Source organism: Lingula anatina, chromosome 3 (assembly GCF_051362555.1).
Source record: "Lingula anatina isolate TDL-2025a chromosome 3, LinAna3.0, whole genome shotgun sequence".
NCBI classification, from domain to species: domain Eukaryota; kingdom Metazoa; phylum Brachiopoda; class Lingulata; order Lingulida; family Lingulidae; genus Lingula; species Lingula anatina.
In genome coordinates, this window is record NC_141769.1 from 18,640,534 (window position 1) to 18,658,665 (window position 18,132).

The following is an 18,132-nucleotide window of genomic DNA, read 5'->3' on the forward strand; positions in this document are numbered from 1 at the left end:
AAATTAAATTGAAAGGAATTAAAACAGCTACTGAACGTACTGAAACCTATGAACATATCACACTATATCATTAATACACATAAACAAAACTGCTCCGAAATCGACAACGGTGCTGCATAACAACCAACGTATGCAATGTTTAAAATTTTATTTTAACAGTGATCAGTTTAGGCGGTGATATAATATTGTACATTATATACATTGCAGAGTGCTTTATTATACATCAAATGCATTACGTTAATAAATTATACAATATTTGAAATCACATGAGAACTTAACATAACATTTGGCACCTTTTGTGTCTTGGAAACTCTTCTACAATTAAGTCCCAAAAGAGCCCAAAATACCACATGGTCAAGTAGTGCTCCCAATGCAGACATGAGTGACTAGAACTTTATAAAACCATTAAATCGCGTGTAAAAAAACTATCGCATCACCTCTTTTTGATGTTACTGTTAACATTTTACAAAATATTAAAATTTATTATTTAAAAATGAACTATGATGTGAAAGAATGCGCGGCGCATTAAATACATCCAGTGATGGTAAACTGACACTTGAGATTCCTTTATCGTAAGCTAGACTACTGCTACGTTCTCGATGATATCCGTAGTTTCAGTTGCTTAAATGTAAAAAAATCTATTTCTAAACGCTGCTCACTGCTACATTTTTGTTGACCTCTTCCTCTGGCCACCCCTCCTCACCGTCCAGTCCGTTCTGCTCCTCTATCACAGTGCTGTATCTCTGACCAATAGTGGGACGATACCCCGGATACAGCTTGTCTTGATTGTGGACAAACGTGAACGCCGACTGTCGGGAATCCTGCAGGTGGTGATGGTTCAACTTGCCGTGCTTGTGATAAGGGAGTATTACAGGCGCATAGCTGATACTCTCTAAGGGAGATGGGGGAGGGGCGGAGGGGAAATCCATGTGACTTCTCTGTACGGTAAATACCGAAAATGGAGATTGTTCTAAGTTTGAGTCATCTGAAGGGGAGTTAATTCGTAAGTCCTTGGGTGGTGTCTTCGTTAGACTTAATGTTTGAGCAACATCCCTAACAGGCGACTTCTTACCATTCAAAACAGCCCCGTTGCTGTGAATGTACTCATTGTTTTGTGAGGCAGCCTTTTGTGAAAGAGCTTCGGAAAGCTTTTTGCTTTCTTCTCGAGGTAGAGTTCCCAGATCACCCGGTTCTAAAGCAGGCCTACAAGCCTGTCTGTAAGAATCGTTCAATTTTCTCCGGTCTATCTTAAACCCGATCTCCGAGGCTTCTGTGTCCGTATAAACAACGTCGTTGTTATGGAACACCGGGTTCTCAAAGCCCACTTTTTTGGGTACATAAAGATTTATCTGCTGTCCATTAAAAACGGGAGATTTTGAAACTCCGCGTTTCACTGGGGACGCCGCCCTTGCAATCCCGGGTACTACAGTATTTATCTGTTGCGGATTTTTCAAAGCCCGAGAATCAAGAGGCTGCGGTTGAATTTTAACTTTTTGTTTCACAGGGGGCGGCTGCATGCCAGGAATATGTCCGTTACGCACTGCGGTCGGCTTGTTACGCACCACAAGTCTTTCTCTATCGCTCGTCTGGAGTAATGAAGATTCTCGCGAAGAATCCCGCAAGTCCGGAGACGAGACCTGAATGTCGGATGGAATCCTGCCCTCTGAGAACGATTCTTCAGACGTTTCTAGGCTAGAACCTCGTTCGATGGCACTGTCGGTGTTCGGAGATTTAGAGGGCGATAGCGACCGCCTTTCTTTTGGTAAAAGTTTTCTGGTGCTATCTTCCAATAACCTCTCCCTTCCTTCGCTCACCATGCTCTCTGAACCAGGGGACAGATCAGAGGACAGTTCCGCCCTCGTTGTATCGTTAAAACTTGTGTTAACTTTCATGGAGTCAATGACGCTTCGTCCACTTATATTGGGACTTGTCACATTTTGGGTGGTGTTTGAGACCTCCTGACCCCCACTTGACCCCTCAGTGTCATATCCCTCACGTGGGGAGTTCGGCTGTGTTTCCGGTTCCTGTTCCTCCTTAACTGTCGTGATCACTGATATTCGACCATCTGCCATATCTCGTAAATCCTCGCGAGACATAATGATACTTTCCTGTGACTTCACTCGGTATATATCGTCCCGAGATTTGCCGAGGTACTCCTGAGACCTGGTCCTCAGACGGACGCGCCGAGACATCACCTGCTCTTCAGACGGGCGCTTTGGGTTCCGTAAGTAGTTCTGGAACTTCTCAGAACCGTAGAATAGACGATCTGTGAGCTCCCTGATAGATCTGTCCTTCTGTAAACCAAATTGGAAGCTATTGACTAGCAGTATTTGGGTTATGGCAATGTAAACAATTTCAAGATTATTGGCAGAATCAAAAGATAGTAAATAACAAAATTATTGTCAGTCGAGAATTTTTTCTACAATGGATAGTAATATATTTCGTTTTGCATGTTACTATGTTACATGAACAAGTTTGGCATATGACATGTTTATCTTGGTGGAGTCACTGCTTCACATTTATTTCTTTTCTATGGCAACGAAGAGGACTATTTTACTTGCCTCTTTAAGCATTCGTTTCAGAGTATCAATTTCCGTGGCGACAACTTCTTTAACATATGGATTATCTTTGGATTTTTGACCACCGAAGCATCCACAGAAGCCATCCTTAGTTTTCTCTTTAGTTTTCTGTACAGATTCGCTGAAATTGAACTTCGGTTCTGCGCCTTTCTTTCTCTTCTTGTCGTGTTTTCTCACCAACAGCACCTAAACAACATTAATAGAAGCAAAGAGTAGAAACGCTTATATCTTTGCAGTATTACCATAAAATACGATTAATCGAGAAAGGTAAATTTCGTATTCACATTTACAAAGAGATAATAATACTAATTTTTATTTAACTTATGTCAATGGTGGATAACAAAGTACATAGCACATGAAATATAATAATGTGTTAAAAGAATAAAAACAGACGTTAAAAAAAATGAAATAGTGATATTTTTAGGGAATATAGAAGCGTGACAAACCTTTGGAATGAAGGCAATGGTGAGCGTGGCAGTTGTGAGCACGATGAGGGCCGTGGCTCCAGTGGCGTACTTTATAGGCGCCGACATCTGTGTTGAGAGCATAATGGGAAGAATAAGAACGCCAACGGCAAAGGCGCTGTAAATTATGACGTATAAATACTGGCTGTCTTTCAGTGAGGGCAATGTCACGTGACGCGTCTGCCATGCGCAGTAGAGTCCTCCAATCAATAGCAGCATCTTGTATCCAAAGAGTAGAAGTATCCACATTGCGAAGTAATCTGACGTGCATTCATTGATTGAGTGCATGATGTCAGTGTTACTGAGATTCTGAAAGGTAAATGACCACTTAGTAGAGGTTCACTGCTACTAAATCTGTTTTCATAGAAAAAATAAAACATATGCAGTTTTTGCTCACTTTTTATCTTGCCGAAACATAAACAATAATTTAGAACTATATTAGCGGTATCTATTAAAAGCAGAGACGAACCAAATTTTCCAACAAGTTGCGGTTACTGTCTCACCTGATATACTTTGACCTGTGACATCTGCTGACAGCTGATTGGGTCAACTAGTATCCATGGCAATAAGATGACCAGGTCGATGGCCAAAAGTGCGCCCAAGGCAAGCAAAAGGTGCTCATCCTTAGTCGTCTGAAATGACAATGATAATTTTGAACTCATTCTGTTGGTGTCTGCAAGTTTCAATCAACGTACTCGAGTCGGGTACAACTTTTTGAGATGAGATTTAATGAACCGATAAACAAAAAAATTAATTCCTTTGAAAGTTAGTCTAAAATAAATGACTGAAAATAACAAAAGTATTTAATAGATTTGCTTTAAAAGAGGTACTGGAATTTGAAACTGCCAGGCATAAAAAATAATTGCCACTGCTGGGATAACAATGGGGATCATGTGAAAGATAAAAAAACGCAGAAGCTCTTAAAATGCACTTATCTGTTTATATATCTTTCTATACTTGAAGAGAGGCTGAAAATAAAATAAGGCATCTTCCAAGAAAAATAAAACTCACTTTTCCATTGACCTGCATGTTTTTGAAGATGAGATAGACCCTCCATGTTTTGGCAAAGATGGACCCGTACACAATGGTAAACGACAGCGCCGTCAACGTCACGGTTGCCTAAAACAAACAATTTAAGAATGAAAATATTAAGTAAAATATATATTGGGAAAATAGGGATGTAAATGTGACAAAGTGACCATGGTAATTGGTTAATGCGTTTACAAATAGATTAATAGTACACAGGTCACAGTTTTGCTCATAATATTTGCGTCCACTACAGTTTACTGGTATCTATGGAATATAAAAAACCTGAAGCTTTTTTCTTCAAGAGCTTACCTGATAAACCTGACCAAGGATGTCAAGAGCAAAGTAGCCATTGTCCAGTCCCCCAAGAATGGCACAGCTGTATGCAAACACGGCGCCTACACAGACTATAACGTTTATGTTCGGACTGGTCATCTTTATGATTCTGCAACACCAAGGAACAATTCAATCAAAGCGGAATTTACGTATTTATATTATGTAAAACAGACAATAGTAAAAAGCAAAAACAAAACAATACAAAACATAGTAAAATGTTATCAAAATATCTTAGATCTTCTATGATAATTCTTCTACTACCCCAAACAGTAAACATAATATTTTTCCAATTACATATGCGATATGAATTAAGTGTCTCACCTGTCTTTATTTTTGTTGACGTTGTACATCAGTAGAGCAAATGCATACGCCATTCCCAAAACTGCGAAGGCACTCATGATAACCAAAAGATAGAGGGGGACACCATCAAGTTTGGTTTCCAAGACAACCTCGTCCTGTCCTATGACTTTAGAGATGTTAGTCGTAAGCACGACTTCCGCCTCATATTTACCGATAGATGTCAGCACCATATCTTAAATGAAAAGTAATAGGGGAATTTTAATGCCGTACATTGAAGATTGAGTGTTAGATATTATATATATATATACAAGTTCCATCGACAAGACAATTTCATGATGCTAGAAAATAACCACGGGTCAAATAGATGGTAATATTTTTGAGAGAACAATTTGATAATGCGAAAATGTCATATAGGTTCATAATATCTGTTCAAGATCATCAACAAGATTCTGAATGATGTTCACAAGAAGAAGAGCTCATTTATTTCAGATATCTTTATGGTTATAGAATGCATGCTGTTTTGTCAAATAATTCAAAGGTGTTTTTCTTTTTCTAAAAAAAGGGGGGTTTCACAGATACAATTAGTTCCAAGATTTATAACATGCAATCACCTGCATCTGGCTTAACGCAACTCTGGTGGGAAATAAGGACAGTTCTGCATACCAAAAACAGTTCTCTGTTCATCTATAATTAGTTTTGATTGTTGCACAACGGTTTAACCGATTCATTAAAATGTAAAAAGTAAGATAGCCTACCCTCAAACCACGATATGCTGACGTTCACAGTTCGGAGTCCGGTTTTTGAAAACTTCAGGTATCCCTAAAATAGAAAATTCGTGTATCATAACTCTTGCTTAAAACTAAAGTTTTTGTGCATATATATTTCGCGTCAGAGCATACATGGATGTTTGAACTTTTGCTTTAACTTGACCTGTGCCTTTATTTTCACCATCTAATATTTCAGAAAACTATCCAACGAACGCACTTTTAAACCAGTCGATTATAATCTTTCCTTTCTTTGGCATTTTCCGTATCTTACTCCAATCAACACTGGAGCATTTATGCACTTTTCCCCAAAATTATAATGAATTGAAATGAATGAATAAAAATGCCGAGAGAACTTACCGTTTTCCCGGACATACGTATGTTCCACATACTGGCGTCAAAGACCCTGGACACTTCCCGGAAGTCCTGGCTCCTGGACGTCTCCGCCAGGCTGGTATTGAGGGCTGTTATAACGGCCATGGTCGCATCATAAGCATAGGCGGCAGCACTGTACTGGTCTTCTGTCATCGTCTGACTGACTTCCAAACGTTGACGGAATGCCTGGTAACCCTGAGAATATGACATGTAGTCTTTTATTTTCTATTTTTGGATATTTTTAGACTGAATGTATAAAGACGAAATGAATATACAAATTAATCCATTGTAATAGTTCCCAATCCTTTCGCTCGATTTCTGTTATTTTGTATTGAAAGCAAGATAACTGACAGTTCCAACTTTTTTTTTCGTTTTCTGGTATGATTTTATTTCCATTTACACTTAACGGTGCGTTGAATCGCTCCGATTTACTGAAATAAATTGACCAGTAACAAACAAAAGAAACTTTACAGACGGTGCCATACATCTTTAGAACTGCAGCGTTTTTATAGTTACACGTATAAACTTTTCGAACAGCTCACCGCAACAGTGTTTGGTACATATCACTACTTGGAAGGAAGGAGTAACGTATAATTCAAGTTTGACGTTCAATTTTCAACGCAAATATAGTTCCAAAAAGAGTCAAAACACCAAAACACTCACCACAACATCATAAAGGGACTTCTTGACGTCGACCAAGACCACTGAATTCATCCTGAAGTTGTCACACTCCAGAGTGGTCGGCAGGGAAAATAAGGTGTCGTCTGATGTAATGGGGACAATAAACCTGAACCGCCCGCTGTGTCGGCTGGTAGAAAACCCGGCAGAGCAAACGAACTTCTGTATGTTTTCCGCCGTTAGATAAATGATGACAATACGCAATTGACTCTCCTGTAAAAAAAAATGCACCCATGATTGTTATTGTCTTTCACCCGCCTGACTTGTACGCGGCAATTTTCATGGGACAATTATGATTTTTTGACAACTGTTCTCCATTTAAACAGCTTCTGTTTCTTTGTCTTGCATTGTCCATTATATAATAATATTTTTAGCCCCCTATTCTCTTTAAACTTTTGTCATCATACTGCATCTTTCAGAACCAATAGAAAAATTTTCCTTCCTAAGTGATTTATGTCATATTTTCACTGCACTTACTTCCAGTGTCGCCGCAGCATTGATTTTATTGAATTCCATTTCTAAGGAGACGTCTATGTTGCTGTTTCTGAGAGCATTTGCTAGTTGGCGGTATCCCTGTATAAATCAATGATGATTACCGTCTTAATACTACATAAAAGTACTTAAATACAATTTTTGTAACCAATGGTACTATATCCCACGTAATTGTTTTTCAACTGTTCATTTAGATCACGCCATTAAACATATTTCATGTAACACTACTTTTCAAGAATGTGGTAAAAATGAAAATGATGATCAGCGCCAAAAGTACTTTAATGCTGTTAAATTAAAATTTAAGTTTTTATATATTCATTTATTTTTATTATTTATTCATTATTATTATTTTATTATTTTTTTTTTTTTAAACAGAAAACATACAATCAAATGCAGCCCTGTCGTCTGGTAAATGATGGCCACTTTCCTCCACGAGTATGTTTTCAAGAACCCAATCACGGCACCGTGAGAACTAAGGATTGTGGGATACGTCGTAAACACGTGTGGGGTTTCTTCCGTCAGAGGTTCTGCGGTTACCTGCAATGATAGAAGTTCTAAAATTGTTAACACACTTCGGTAATATGTATAACATGCTAAAAAGTGGAGCTTAAGTTTTTACTCCCTCGAGAGAGACATAAAATCAATAAATGTATCTATATCTGTATCTAGCTGACTCGACACTTCTGTTTCTAGGCAGGGTTTCTGTGGAATTTTACAATAGCCGATTGGTTCTGGAACTTATATCATAATACAACTTGAAACTTATAAGTCATAACACTTCGATTATCTTACGACTATAAATATAACAATATCAGTATTTCAAACCGCACAAAGATTTTTAAAATAGCATCCTATTTTCTTTCAATTTTTCACCTGGGGCACTATTCCCCGCGTGGAGGTAGACATGGGGGTGGCGCGGTCATTTGAGCATCCTCCGCCCAGCAGTAAGACATTGCCACTGCCACTGCTTAACTGATGAAGTAACAGACGTAGTTCTTCTGTGGCGTCGCACTGAAAAAATAGTGAAAGAAAGACTTATAATGAATAATACTAAACCAAAATATCTTATCGATGTCATCTTAGTTCCATGTTATAATTCATTATTTTAAAAAATGTATAATTGTATAATTTATTAAAAAAATTGGTAAATTATAATGGCTTAGTGACCCACTTTTTTTAAAGATAAGTGAAAACGTTTTTCCATGCATATTTGATAAGAATCGTGAGTAATTAATTATTTTTAACCATGCTTCCATGCAGTGGATGTTTTTCAGACAACCACGACACACAATCGTACGTGTTGCAAGCAAGATAGCATATCAGCAAGAATACGTATGGATAAGGTTTCCCTTCCTGTTTGCTATATTTAAAGTTGTCGCAGCTGTGGTAAAATATTGAGTAATTGATGCGTTATTTGTGTTTAAAGGTGACTTTACTTTTTTCTGTATGAAACGATTAAGGTACATGTAAAGCATGAACAAGCACATTCTGGTTTCTGCCACTTCCCTATAGCTAACGAAGCATTGGTTCCCATTAATAAATTTTACATCACCTCGTTTACTCGATTAATTGTCTACAAAAAGGTGTCACACACACACTCGCTCATATTTGGTGGAAATATTGACGCATTCGCAGTGTTACCTTCCAACTTTCCATTACATACAGCCCTGTACTCTCGATTGCTGTTTCAATAATAGTAGATTTGTACACAATTCAATTAACACAGTACTTATGGTGCTAAATTTAGCGTGCCATACAGATGGATTATTGTCATGATCATCTCTATAAGTAAATACCACGTTTGTGATCCTCAAAGCTCTGCACCGAGTGGCCTGTTCGGAATCTGATTCATAATTCTCAAACTATGCGACTGATAGTAGAAAGATTCCCCAGCGGCCTCGTGTTATGGCGTATGGCAGTCACCTTTGGCCGTTCTATTCTCAAGGATAGGTACCATGGGCTATAGATTTAGCGATTATCATCTGGTCTCCGATTATCTCAAGTTGAAGAGGATGGAAAGAACCCATCATTCGCCTGATTTAGCGTCAATAGATTTAATTAGGAAATGTGTTTCTTTTCCCGTCTGTATGATTTTCATTTGTGTATAGCCATGTTCGAAACGATGCCAATCTCGGTTTTAACCTTTATTTAAAAATACTAAGGGAATGAGGTAGGAAGCACAGGGAATGGGAAAATAATAAACGGCGACACTGAGAACCATGACGGGATAATATTTTTACTATAATTTTTAAGAAAAGGCATATATTGAAAAAAGTGGGCACGAGTCAAGAGTTTTTAAATAATTATATGAATATCAGCTTATTCTGCAAGTCAAGGTGCACCTATGCTGAAAATGTTTAACACCCAGATTATGCAGAGACAATGACTTTTGGGAAAACTTTAAGATTGTTTTCCTTGTTTAACTATGACAAAGGTATAGCCAACGCTCAGTACTCATACGATGTTTATCTCAAAATATGGTACACGAGAGATGACACTGTAATTATATTTTTAATATTTCTTCATAAAATACATATTCGTTCTAGCCATTCAAATACTGAAAATTACAGGGGTGCAAATTGCCCCAAACATTTGTCGTTAAAGTATAATTGATTTAAGGTATTCCTTGATGTCAAAATTATTGAGATTCCCATCGATTTCTTTTGAAAGAATATGACACGTTACGAACCCGTTGATTTTTATGTCAAAGAAAAATTTTAATCTATGCGTTCTTCTTCACATATAATATCCTTCCCTAATATCATATTTAACATGCCTTTGCAATCATGTCAAATTATGAGCTATTTTCCAAGGACATTTTCAACACGCTACTTGCTAAGACGTGTCGCACCAGCCGTCATATGACTCAAATACACAGATTCAGTCTTCAACTGAATACGACAAGTCTAACATTTTTCATAAACTCATGCTTGATTTAACCATGTTTGCCATTTTTTACATCAGTTGTCTGGTTTCTATCAGTGTTGTTTGATGATTTAGAACGTGTAGTCAAACATGCAGTCTATATTTAATTGTAACGGGTCAACACGGGCTAGCGCAAAGCTTTGAAGCAACTCGCAACAATACATTAGTGTTTAAAACAGCATGTTCAAAATTTTAATTCATAACGGACCGATCCTACCCCACCTGACCTCCGACCTTCAATAATCCCGACATTTGTTACTAGCAGATCGGACCTAGTCATGCACATGAGAGTTTTCAAAGGAGGTTTTGCTTGAAACGAAATTATAACAACAACGGGATGAAAAGCGATTTTCTATCCGAACAGGCGGCGTTCTGTATCAAAGTTGACTCAAGCCTTGTATTACATCCAAATCTTTTGTACGTTATGCAGGCCGATGACTGTATACGCAATCCGTACACCAAGAATACACCGCCCGGGCCACGCGTTAAACCAAAAGGACCCTGGAATGCGCACAGTTTTAAAAATACAGCTCGTCTAGTGCCTCGAATAGTTCAACATTTGTTCAAATGTTTCCCATTCAGGTATAGTATCAATAGAAGAAAGTTACTTTGAAGCACGGGTCGCCCCAAAGAGCACAGGTGAATGGGCGAGGGTAAATAGGTTTAAGCCTGATTGTAGAGGGTAATCTGTTTAACTTCAATATAGAAACACATACACTCGGTTTATATTTGTCACTTCAACTACTCGGATAAGTATGTGTATACTCTTAATCCATAAACACAAGATTTGAGCAAACAAATCAGTTGTAATAAAGACTAAGTGCATATCAAAGGTACTGAACCTCATTGAGTCCAGATTAAAACACTTTTCTGTTGACTATTAAAAACGCTGCGTCTTGGGACGCTTAAATTTTGGGAGGCCATGCCGCGACGCAAGTCACTTGGAAAAAAAGATCTGGAAGCCAGATAACGACGAGAGAATAAAGGAAAAATCTTGACTGCACCTATGCTGGGTGAATAACTGATTGAAAGGAGGGAATGGGGTCCAACAAGACCGTTTTTATCGAAATATTTGGCGGTAATTTTCACAAAAGGGAACATTCTCTCGTAACGATCCAAACTTCGGGCCTGTGTATAGACCGTCGAGGGGTATACAAACCGTCTACCTAATGGAGAAAACATGAGACTAATCTTAGCCTATAATCCCTTAATGTAGACCCCTTGTAAATCTGAAGTCAAGTATCTTAATCCCAACGTCCAGGTGAGCTAGTGGACATGAAGATGACAGCTCGGACACGGGTCAGCGGCCGTAATAACGCCGGACCATAAAGACTCCACTTTCTTCTCTGACAGCTGCAGAATGACTCTTTACATAAAGACCCGCTGTAGTACTGACCCAATAATGACAACGTTCCAAACACGATAATGTGACAACTAGCTGGCGCTTACAGATGGTAAAATTACTTTCTTTCTGTCACAGAAAACATAATTTTCATTTATAATATTAGTCCGGTCTGACTGCAAACAGCCACTATTACACAGACAGCTTTATAAAGTTTATTATCAGATGCAGGGTATTGCGACATGTTTCTTCCTGCTCATATTTTAGATCCCTCATGTTATTTGCCGGTCATGGGTGTTCTAAATTTCTCCCGGGGTCAGAACTTGTATTGCAAAAAGAGAATTCCATACATCATTATACTTCCATAGATATGAATTGTATACTTAACTATTATTTAAAACGTTTGGTATGGTATTTGTAAATATGTAATTTCGAAACTCTAACCTTTAAAACTAGATATATACCATTCACTTCCGCAACCCATAAGTAACTTCAATAACTAGTTGTCAACCTGTGGGCGGGACGCCCGCCCAAATCTTACATTATCGCCTTTACCACAGTGTCAGAGAGATAAAGAAGAGAGCGAGGGGCAGACATATTTCAATATAATTTACTCTTGGCACGATTACAGATTGTAACGGTTTGATAGGCTACCCCTGCATTCCTTCTTAAATCGTGCTTTGTTCATGTGGTCTGTACATATTAGTCATACTAATTCAACATAGTTCATATAGCCGTTATATTTATATACTGAATGGGTTTTCTCATATTGTGAACAATAAATTAAAATCATACCAGAAAAACGACTCTGTGTCATGAACTATTATGATTGTTCTGTTAATATTTCTTTTGTTTCTGCTTCTGCGTATTTCGTATTGTTTTCCAAGTTCGTGGGATGTGTGCTGAATAGTGTGTGATTTCTCCAAATGAGAACCAGTTCAAATTTAAGTTTTCACATGTGAAGTGAATGTTCGGAGGATATAGAACTTATGAAATAATCCTGAATGATTGGTGTTTCAAGTTCATCTCAGTCTATTCAGTGCCCCCCCCCCCCCACTTCCCCAATATTTGGCGCTGTTGTAAAGATCAAGAAATAAACCCAAAAGACGAAAATCACAATTTCAATTTCCTTCTGGTTCATTTTCATCTTTCAGATTTTTATCAGACTTCTCGTAAATTTGACTTCTAAGCCACTCCTTGTTCGACAACCGAGTCACCATATATAAGCTTATCCGGTTTTGAGGTGATTTTCACCAACACTATAACATTTGGTGGGTTCCTACTCACACAAGCACCCTGAAAATCAGTAACATTTCATGCACACTTTATGCCCACTGTCAATACAGGGTAGGGCCTTTCTGAGGGGCTTCTCGTGACCTTAACGCCATTTTTACTCTGTATGTAAGAAACTGTGAAAAAATTAGACCGTGATTAGAGAGAAGGGGTGAAGGTGTTAAGACATATTGCCTGTAAGACTTTACAATGCAACGGAGAAGACTTTGTCTACCTCGTATAGAAGATATCCAGGTTTCGGTCCACGAAAATCAGGGTATTTATGCCAGGCTAGACTAGGTTGATGGACCCGCCCCCTTAGATGGAAAAGTTCCTCTCTGAATCAAAATTTGTTCTAAATTCTGTGTCAGTTTCCAAAGCATGATCAAAAGGGGGGGTAAAAAGTCCACCTTCAGTACAAGACCCCCCCCCCCCCCCCCCCCCCCCCATTTTAAACTGCTGGCTTCAGACCCGTATGCTATTCAACAAGAGTTCTTGACTCTTCTACAACTTCCACAAACATAACCTTTTCTGATGCACCCCTGTTAGGCATCAGACATACCTATTAAGGTTAATTTACCTGCCACCCTTGGCTTTAATGCTAGTCTTTAATAAAGATCGAAGATGGATTATCACTCTGCAGTGACTACTCCGGCTTTGCTGATTTCGGCAGGGGTCTGCCGCGGGAGTAAGTGTTGCTAATATAGCGACGGGAAAATTGAAACGACTTTATTGACCATTCTGACAAGGAGTTCATAGACGCGAAATGAGGACATTTTTTTTTCTTCTTTTTCTAGATAAACTCGATTCTCCCCGGACAAAGGGCAAACTGGAGATTTTGGGCAATTTGCTGCCTGGTCGCATTTTGGGTATTGTCCTCTAGCATTGGTGCATTTTTCTGTTTCCTTTTATCCCTAAAACGCACTATCACAACATATCAATTTTTGTTTTAGTATGCTTGGTCTACGCCACTTTATCTTTGAACCCTCAAGTGCAACATGAACACCAGTTCTTTCTCTCTAATCCTTCAAAACAGTGTTTTCTCCCCACGATAATATCGAAGAGAATGGTATTATGGCGCAGGACTGCTGCACTTGCAGACAATGAATTTGTCATTTACGATCGAAGCGAACCTGTCAACGAAAGCAGCCCAGCAGAAGAAATAGGAGATATGAACACTGCATGCGTTCTAGTCTTTGGTACGACAGGCGGCTGCACACTTGACATTTTACGGAGACGACTGCTGTCATTTTACAGAGACAGACGCTCGAGTAGGGTCCTCGCGCGCGGGAACTGACAAGTAAACATACGTTTTTTGAAAAAAAAGTCAATGAAATTGATTCCACTTTTTTTTACCTCACAATACAAGATTTTTCCTCTGAATGAACCTGAATGCAGAGGCATGGTTAAGCGTTACCTACAGTCGCCAGTATTCTGCATTAATCCTATTATTACATATAGAACTTCCCTTTGATCCATACTTGATTATATACCGTTCAAGTATAACTACATGATAATAAAGAAGGGGAAAAAGCGGTTTCTGAACTGCAGCATTTTGAACACGACAACTTTTTCTATCAATATGAACATTACGTTTTAAACAAGTAAATTAAATGTCATCTCTCAGCGTGTCAAAGTACCGCTAATGAGACAACGAGTTAAGACGCCTCGGCTTAATCTTTGTCTCTTAATTAGACTGCACGAGATAGAATCCATCCACGCGTCGGTTCACCCCGAAGACACTTTGCACTCGATAGAGTCCCAACAAAGCACTGATCTCTAGTTTATTCACATAAAAAATTATCATTTTTCTCTCAAGTATCCCCTCGTGCTCGGATTAAAGTTGTTCATGTTTCGCTCACTAATTGGATTTTTTTCAATCACTACAGACCTGCGTTTTATTTTTCTTCTCATTTTCCTCTCGATGAAATCAGACCTAATTCAACCGCGCCGAATCTGATAAATCGGTCAGATATCTGATTTTCAGTTGGAGAAAATTTATTGCCACGCTTTTTATCGTCATCTTAATTGCCAGTTCAACTCCACGCGGTTACCCTTACAAAAATGTTATCAGTGTGTTGAACTGCGGCTCCCTACAACTGTGTAACATCAGGATTATTATTATAACTGGAATCTGATAAGAATATCTAATAGTCGAAAGGTAAAATCTCTATGAATTCTTTTTGGGTTTACTCATGATGTTGGTATTTTCTTATATATTAAACAATCTAAATTTTGAAAATTTATTCCTATCTAAAATGTAATCACATTCCTAGCCTAACCATATTGATGATATGATACTAGAAAATTAAAAAAAAATTTCACCTCAGCAGACATCAAATAATCCCGACCTAAGTGGTATGTTTTTGTAATTAGAAAAACAGAGTTAAAACCTATAAGAGGCATTTTCTTTACACATTTTTATCACCAGATATAATGGTCCCATCCTAAAATTTAAGCTGACCAGTAAAAACTGAGGCAAGTAAGCAAATATCTGCCCTGTATTATATGGACACTAAGTCACACATCTTCACACCGAAGACAACTAACACGGCTTATAAACTATGAATATGACCGCTATGTAACCAACATAATTATATAGTGATTTGCCCGGAGGGGTGGGGGGAGGGGCAGAGGGGGAGGGAGAGCGCAAAATCAAAGAAGTGAAATGCCAAGAGATAACTTATGTTTGTCACAAGCTAGGAATCGATCTTTGGTGCCTTAAATGTCGTAAAGGACGCCAGACGTGGTGGCCTTCCCATGCTCGTCGCATGTTTCAAGGCGGATTTACATCATCAGTATGAAATAATCTCCATGTCGTTTTTCCGATATTTCTGTGAAATTATGAATTCTTAGTAATGGGGGTCACAGCAGGATGAAGGCGAATGTCGTGATACAGATCTGGCGGGGATTACCGTGGGTATATTTTACATAGGTCAACGCACTGCAATATTGTATAGGGCATTACTAGATTCCTTGTTATTTGTCTAAATGACAGTTGTAGAGCGTTAAAATCTCACATATTATTCCTTTTAATTTTGAAGGGCGTTTCAGTTTCAAAATATTAATACGTAACTGGTGCGAAAACATGTGGGTTGTAATCCTTCAGGTATTGATCTTTCGGCCACATGGAATTATATATATATATATATATATATATGAAATAAGGATAATGATTCCTCATGTTAAACTGGATATTATGACAATTAACACGAGATCAATTTTATGTAATATTCTCCACATAGCTTTAAGCTGGCCTCTCCCCTTGGTTTAAATTCGCAGTTCATCTCTTAACAGTGCCAAGAATATAAAAACAAAATTACATGTTTGGGAGTGAAAGAGTGCATACAGCAACTGAAATTTTGCCATGGCGTCATTCTCTCCAAAATGTATTTGGTAATTCCATACAGTCTTGTTGATTTCTTAAAAGTGCCAAGAAAATAGAAATAAAATAAATGTGGGAGTTATGAAGTGTTTTTATCAACTAACTATATCTTACCTTGGAGTCATTGTAGGCAAAGTTTATCAGGTAGTTTCCAAGGGTCTTGTTTTGTCCTAAGGCGTCCAAGACAGCGAGACGTGCCCCCCTAAGTTGGGCAAGACCTTTTTGGGACTGGGGCCCAGTCAGCGGGAAAAGACCGTAGATTGTTACCGTGTTCAAACATGAGATTCCCGGAATCTGACACAATATTATCCAAGTAATAAAAAATCCCCCGAAAATAAACCTAGGCTGTTTCCTAGAAGGGGTGTTGTTTTCCTTTTCCGCCCTCATCTCCACGACGTACGTTCCGTTTCCATTCCCTGAGATGTATCCTTCTAAAACTGACGTGCGGACAATTCGACGCTAATTTTTGTCACATTCCCGACCATTCATCGCCGCTCTAGTATATCCACAGCGTTATCAGATGCCCCGTCTAGATAACGTGCACCTTCCGCTTCATCCTCAATCCCCTTTTCAAAGACAACGGAAATCTCGTTAGCTGCTATCACGTCTCCGAAGTTCCAATGGCCCTTGAGCTTTGTTCTTTTCTGTCCCCGTGTTTTGTAAATTCAGGTTTCGTTGATGGAATTTGTAGGGGATAAATAAGCATGAAATTCAATTCACGCTGCTCCCTCCTTACTTTTGTCTGCCCTTGGGTTGCGCCACTGAAACAGAAAATGAGACGTATTCTTCGAGACAAAGCTCTAGGAGGAGGGATCTATCGCGAAAGGGCCGCGACTATTGTTGCACATGTTTTCCCAATCATACGCTGTGTTTACGTTACGCTTCGTTCGATCACTAGAGGGCGCCAGGAGTTGCTATTCTGGTGGAACTAATTTTGAACTGGATAGAGCTCGTGAATTTCAAGATAGACCCAAATAATATTGTGTGGAATGTTGTGCTATTAGCTATAGAGCAAGCTGTAGGCTCCGTCAGAAGGGAACGACGAGAGTAAACCTGTTTTTACTGTTTGATTGTTTTACTAGTTCTAATCTCAACATCCAAAGCTGCAGCGTTACCATGCAAGGCGCATAACACTGAATACTCATACAATTACGTCATCATTCATCACCGCGATATTATACACTAATTTTCTAAGCTATTTCATAAGAAGGCCTAACCGAACTGGAAATTCCCCTAACGATCTATAATAGACTATATAACGTTATAATCCCATAATATCAACTGCCAGCAAGTCCAATGAATAGCTGAAAACTGCTGCGTTCAAATTGGTTTTAAATTGTTTAGATGACCAGCTACATTAACCACGAATTTCGTCGTTAGAGGTATCTCTTGATTGCTGTTGGCACTATCCCTGAAGAAGACGTAAGAGAACCCTGCCTTTCGTGATGAACATGAGCACATTAAATAGATATAACATGCAACTTCACTGAAAAATCTGAGAATAGCATCTTTTGACTTTTTATAGCCTAGTGTGAAAAACACTTAAACATGGTTAAGTCATTAAATATCGTTTAAGCTCACAATATTCTATTCATGGAAAAGGCGACGCACGGTATTCATGTGCACGATTGTCATCCACTTTCATTCAACATAATGAGGAGCAACAGACTTGGTGAATTGTTGGTTTTGTTTTATCGACTTTTGATATACATTGCACAAAATTCACTACGGAAAATAATACGCTCGCCAGTTGGCAAAATGCAGTGAAGTTGTTTCCGACAAAAAAAAATATAAGAAATTTTTCCGTTTATTGTTTTTGTTTTTCATTTGTTTGCTCATTTTTCTATTTGACAATGTTATTTTGCTAATAAATTCATTTATACACTTATATATTTCCTATTTCAATTAAAAATGAATACTATCCATTTTTTCAATTTTTGAAGCTCAGAGTCATACTGAGATAAATCACAGTAAATTTCAGATTTCATCGAGATTACAGTTAGTGTCTTTGACCCTATTCCCAGAGATTAGATCGATCCAACTGGATCGACCTAACTCCCTTGGGGTTCACGCTAAATAGCTGTCAGCCGAGCGGGCACGAAAGTTAATTACCCCCTTACAGCTTGTAGTAGGAGGGACGGACATTTAAGCCGGATTATCTGACAGTAATCTAGTGAGACTCCCCACGGGGATA

General features: G+C 38.5%; 1 protein-coding gene across 1 annotated transcript; it reads right to left on the reverse strand.

Moving 5' to 3' along the window:
* Positions 1-129: 129 nt before the first annotated feature.
* LOC106164762 (gamma-aminobutyric acid type B receptor subunit 2) lies at positions 130-16,801 on the reverse strand. Its single transcript, XM_013542778.2, has 14 exons — positions 16,053-16,801; positions 7,888-8,025; positions 7,399-7,551; positions 7,000-7,095; positions 6,508-6,735; positions 5,830-6,039; positions 5,461-5,524; positions 4,727-4,937; positions 4,382-4,514; positions 4,055-4,162; positions 3,547-3,675; positions 3,026-3,352; positions 2,562-2,765; positions 130-2,294 (listed from the first exon to the last, which is right to left on the reverse strand). The coding sequence occupies exons 1-14, from the start codon at positions 16,323-16,325 to the stop codon at positions 645-647; spliced, it is 3,924 nt and encodes a 1,307-aa protein (XP_013398232.2). The 5' UTR covers positions 16,326-16,801; the 3' UTR covers positions 130-644.
* Positions 16,802-18,132: the final 1,331 nt, after the last annotated feature.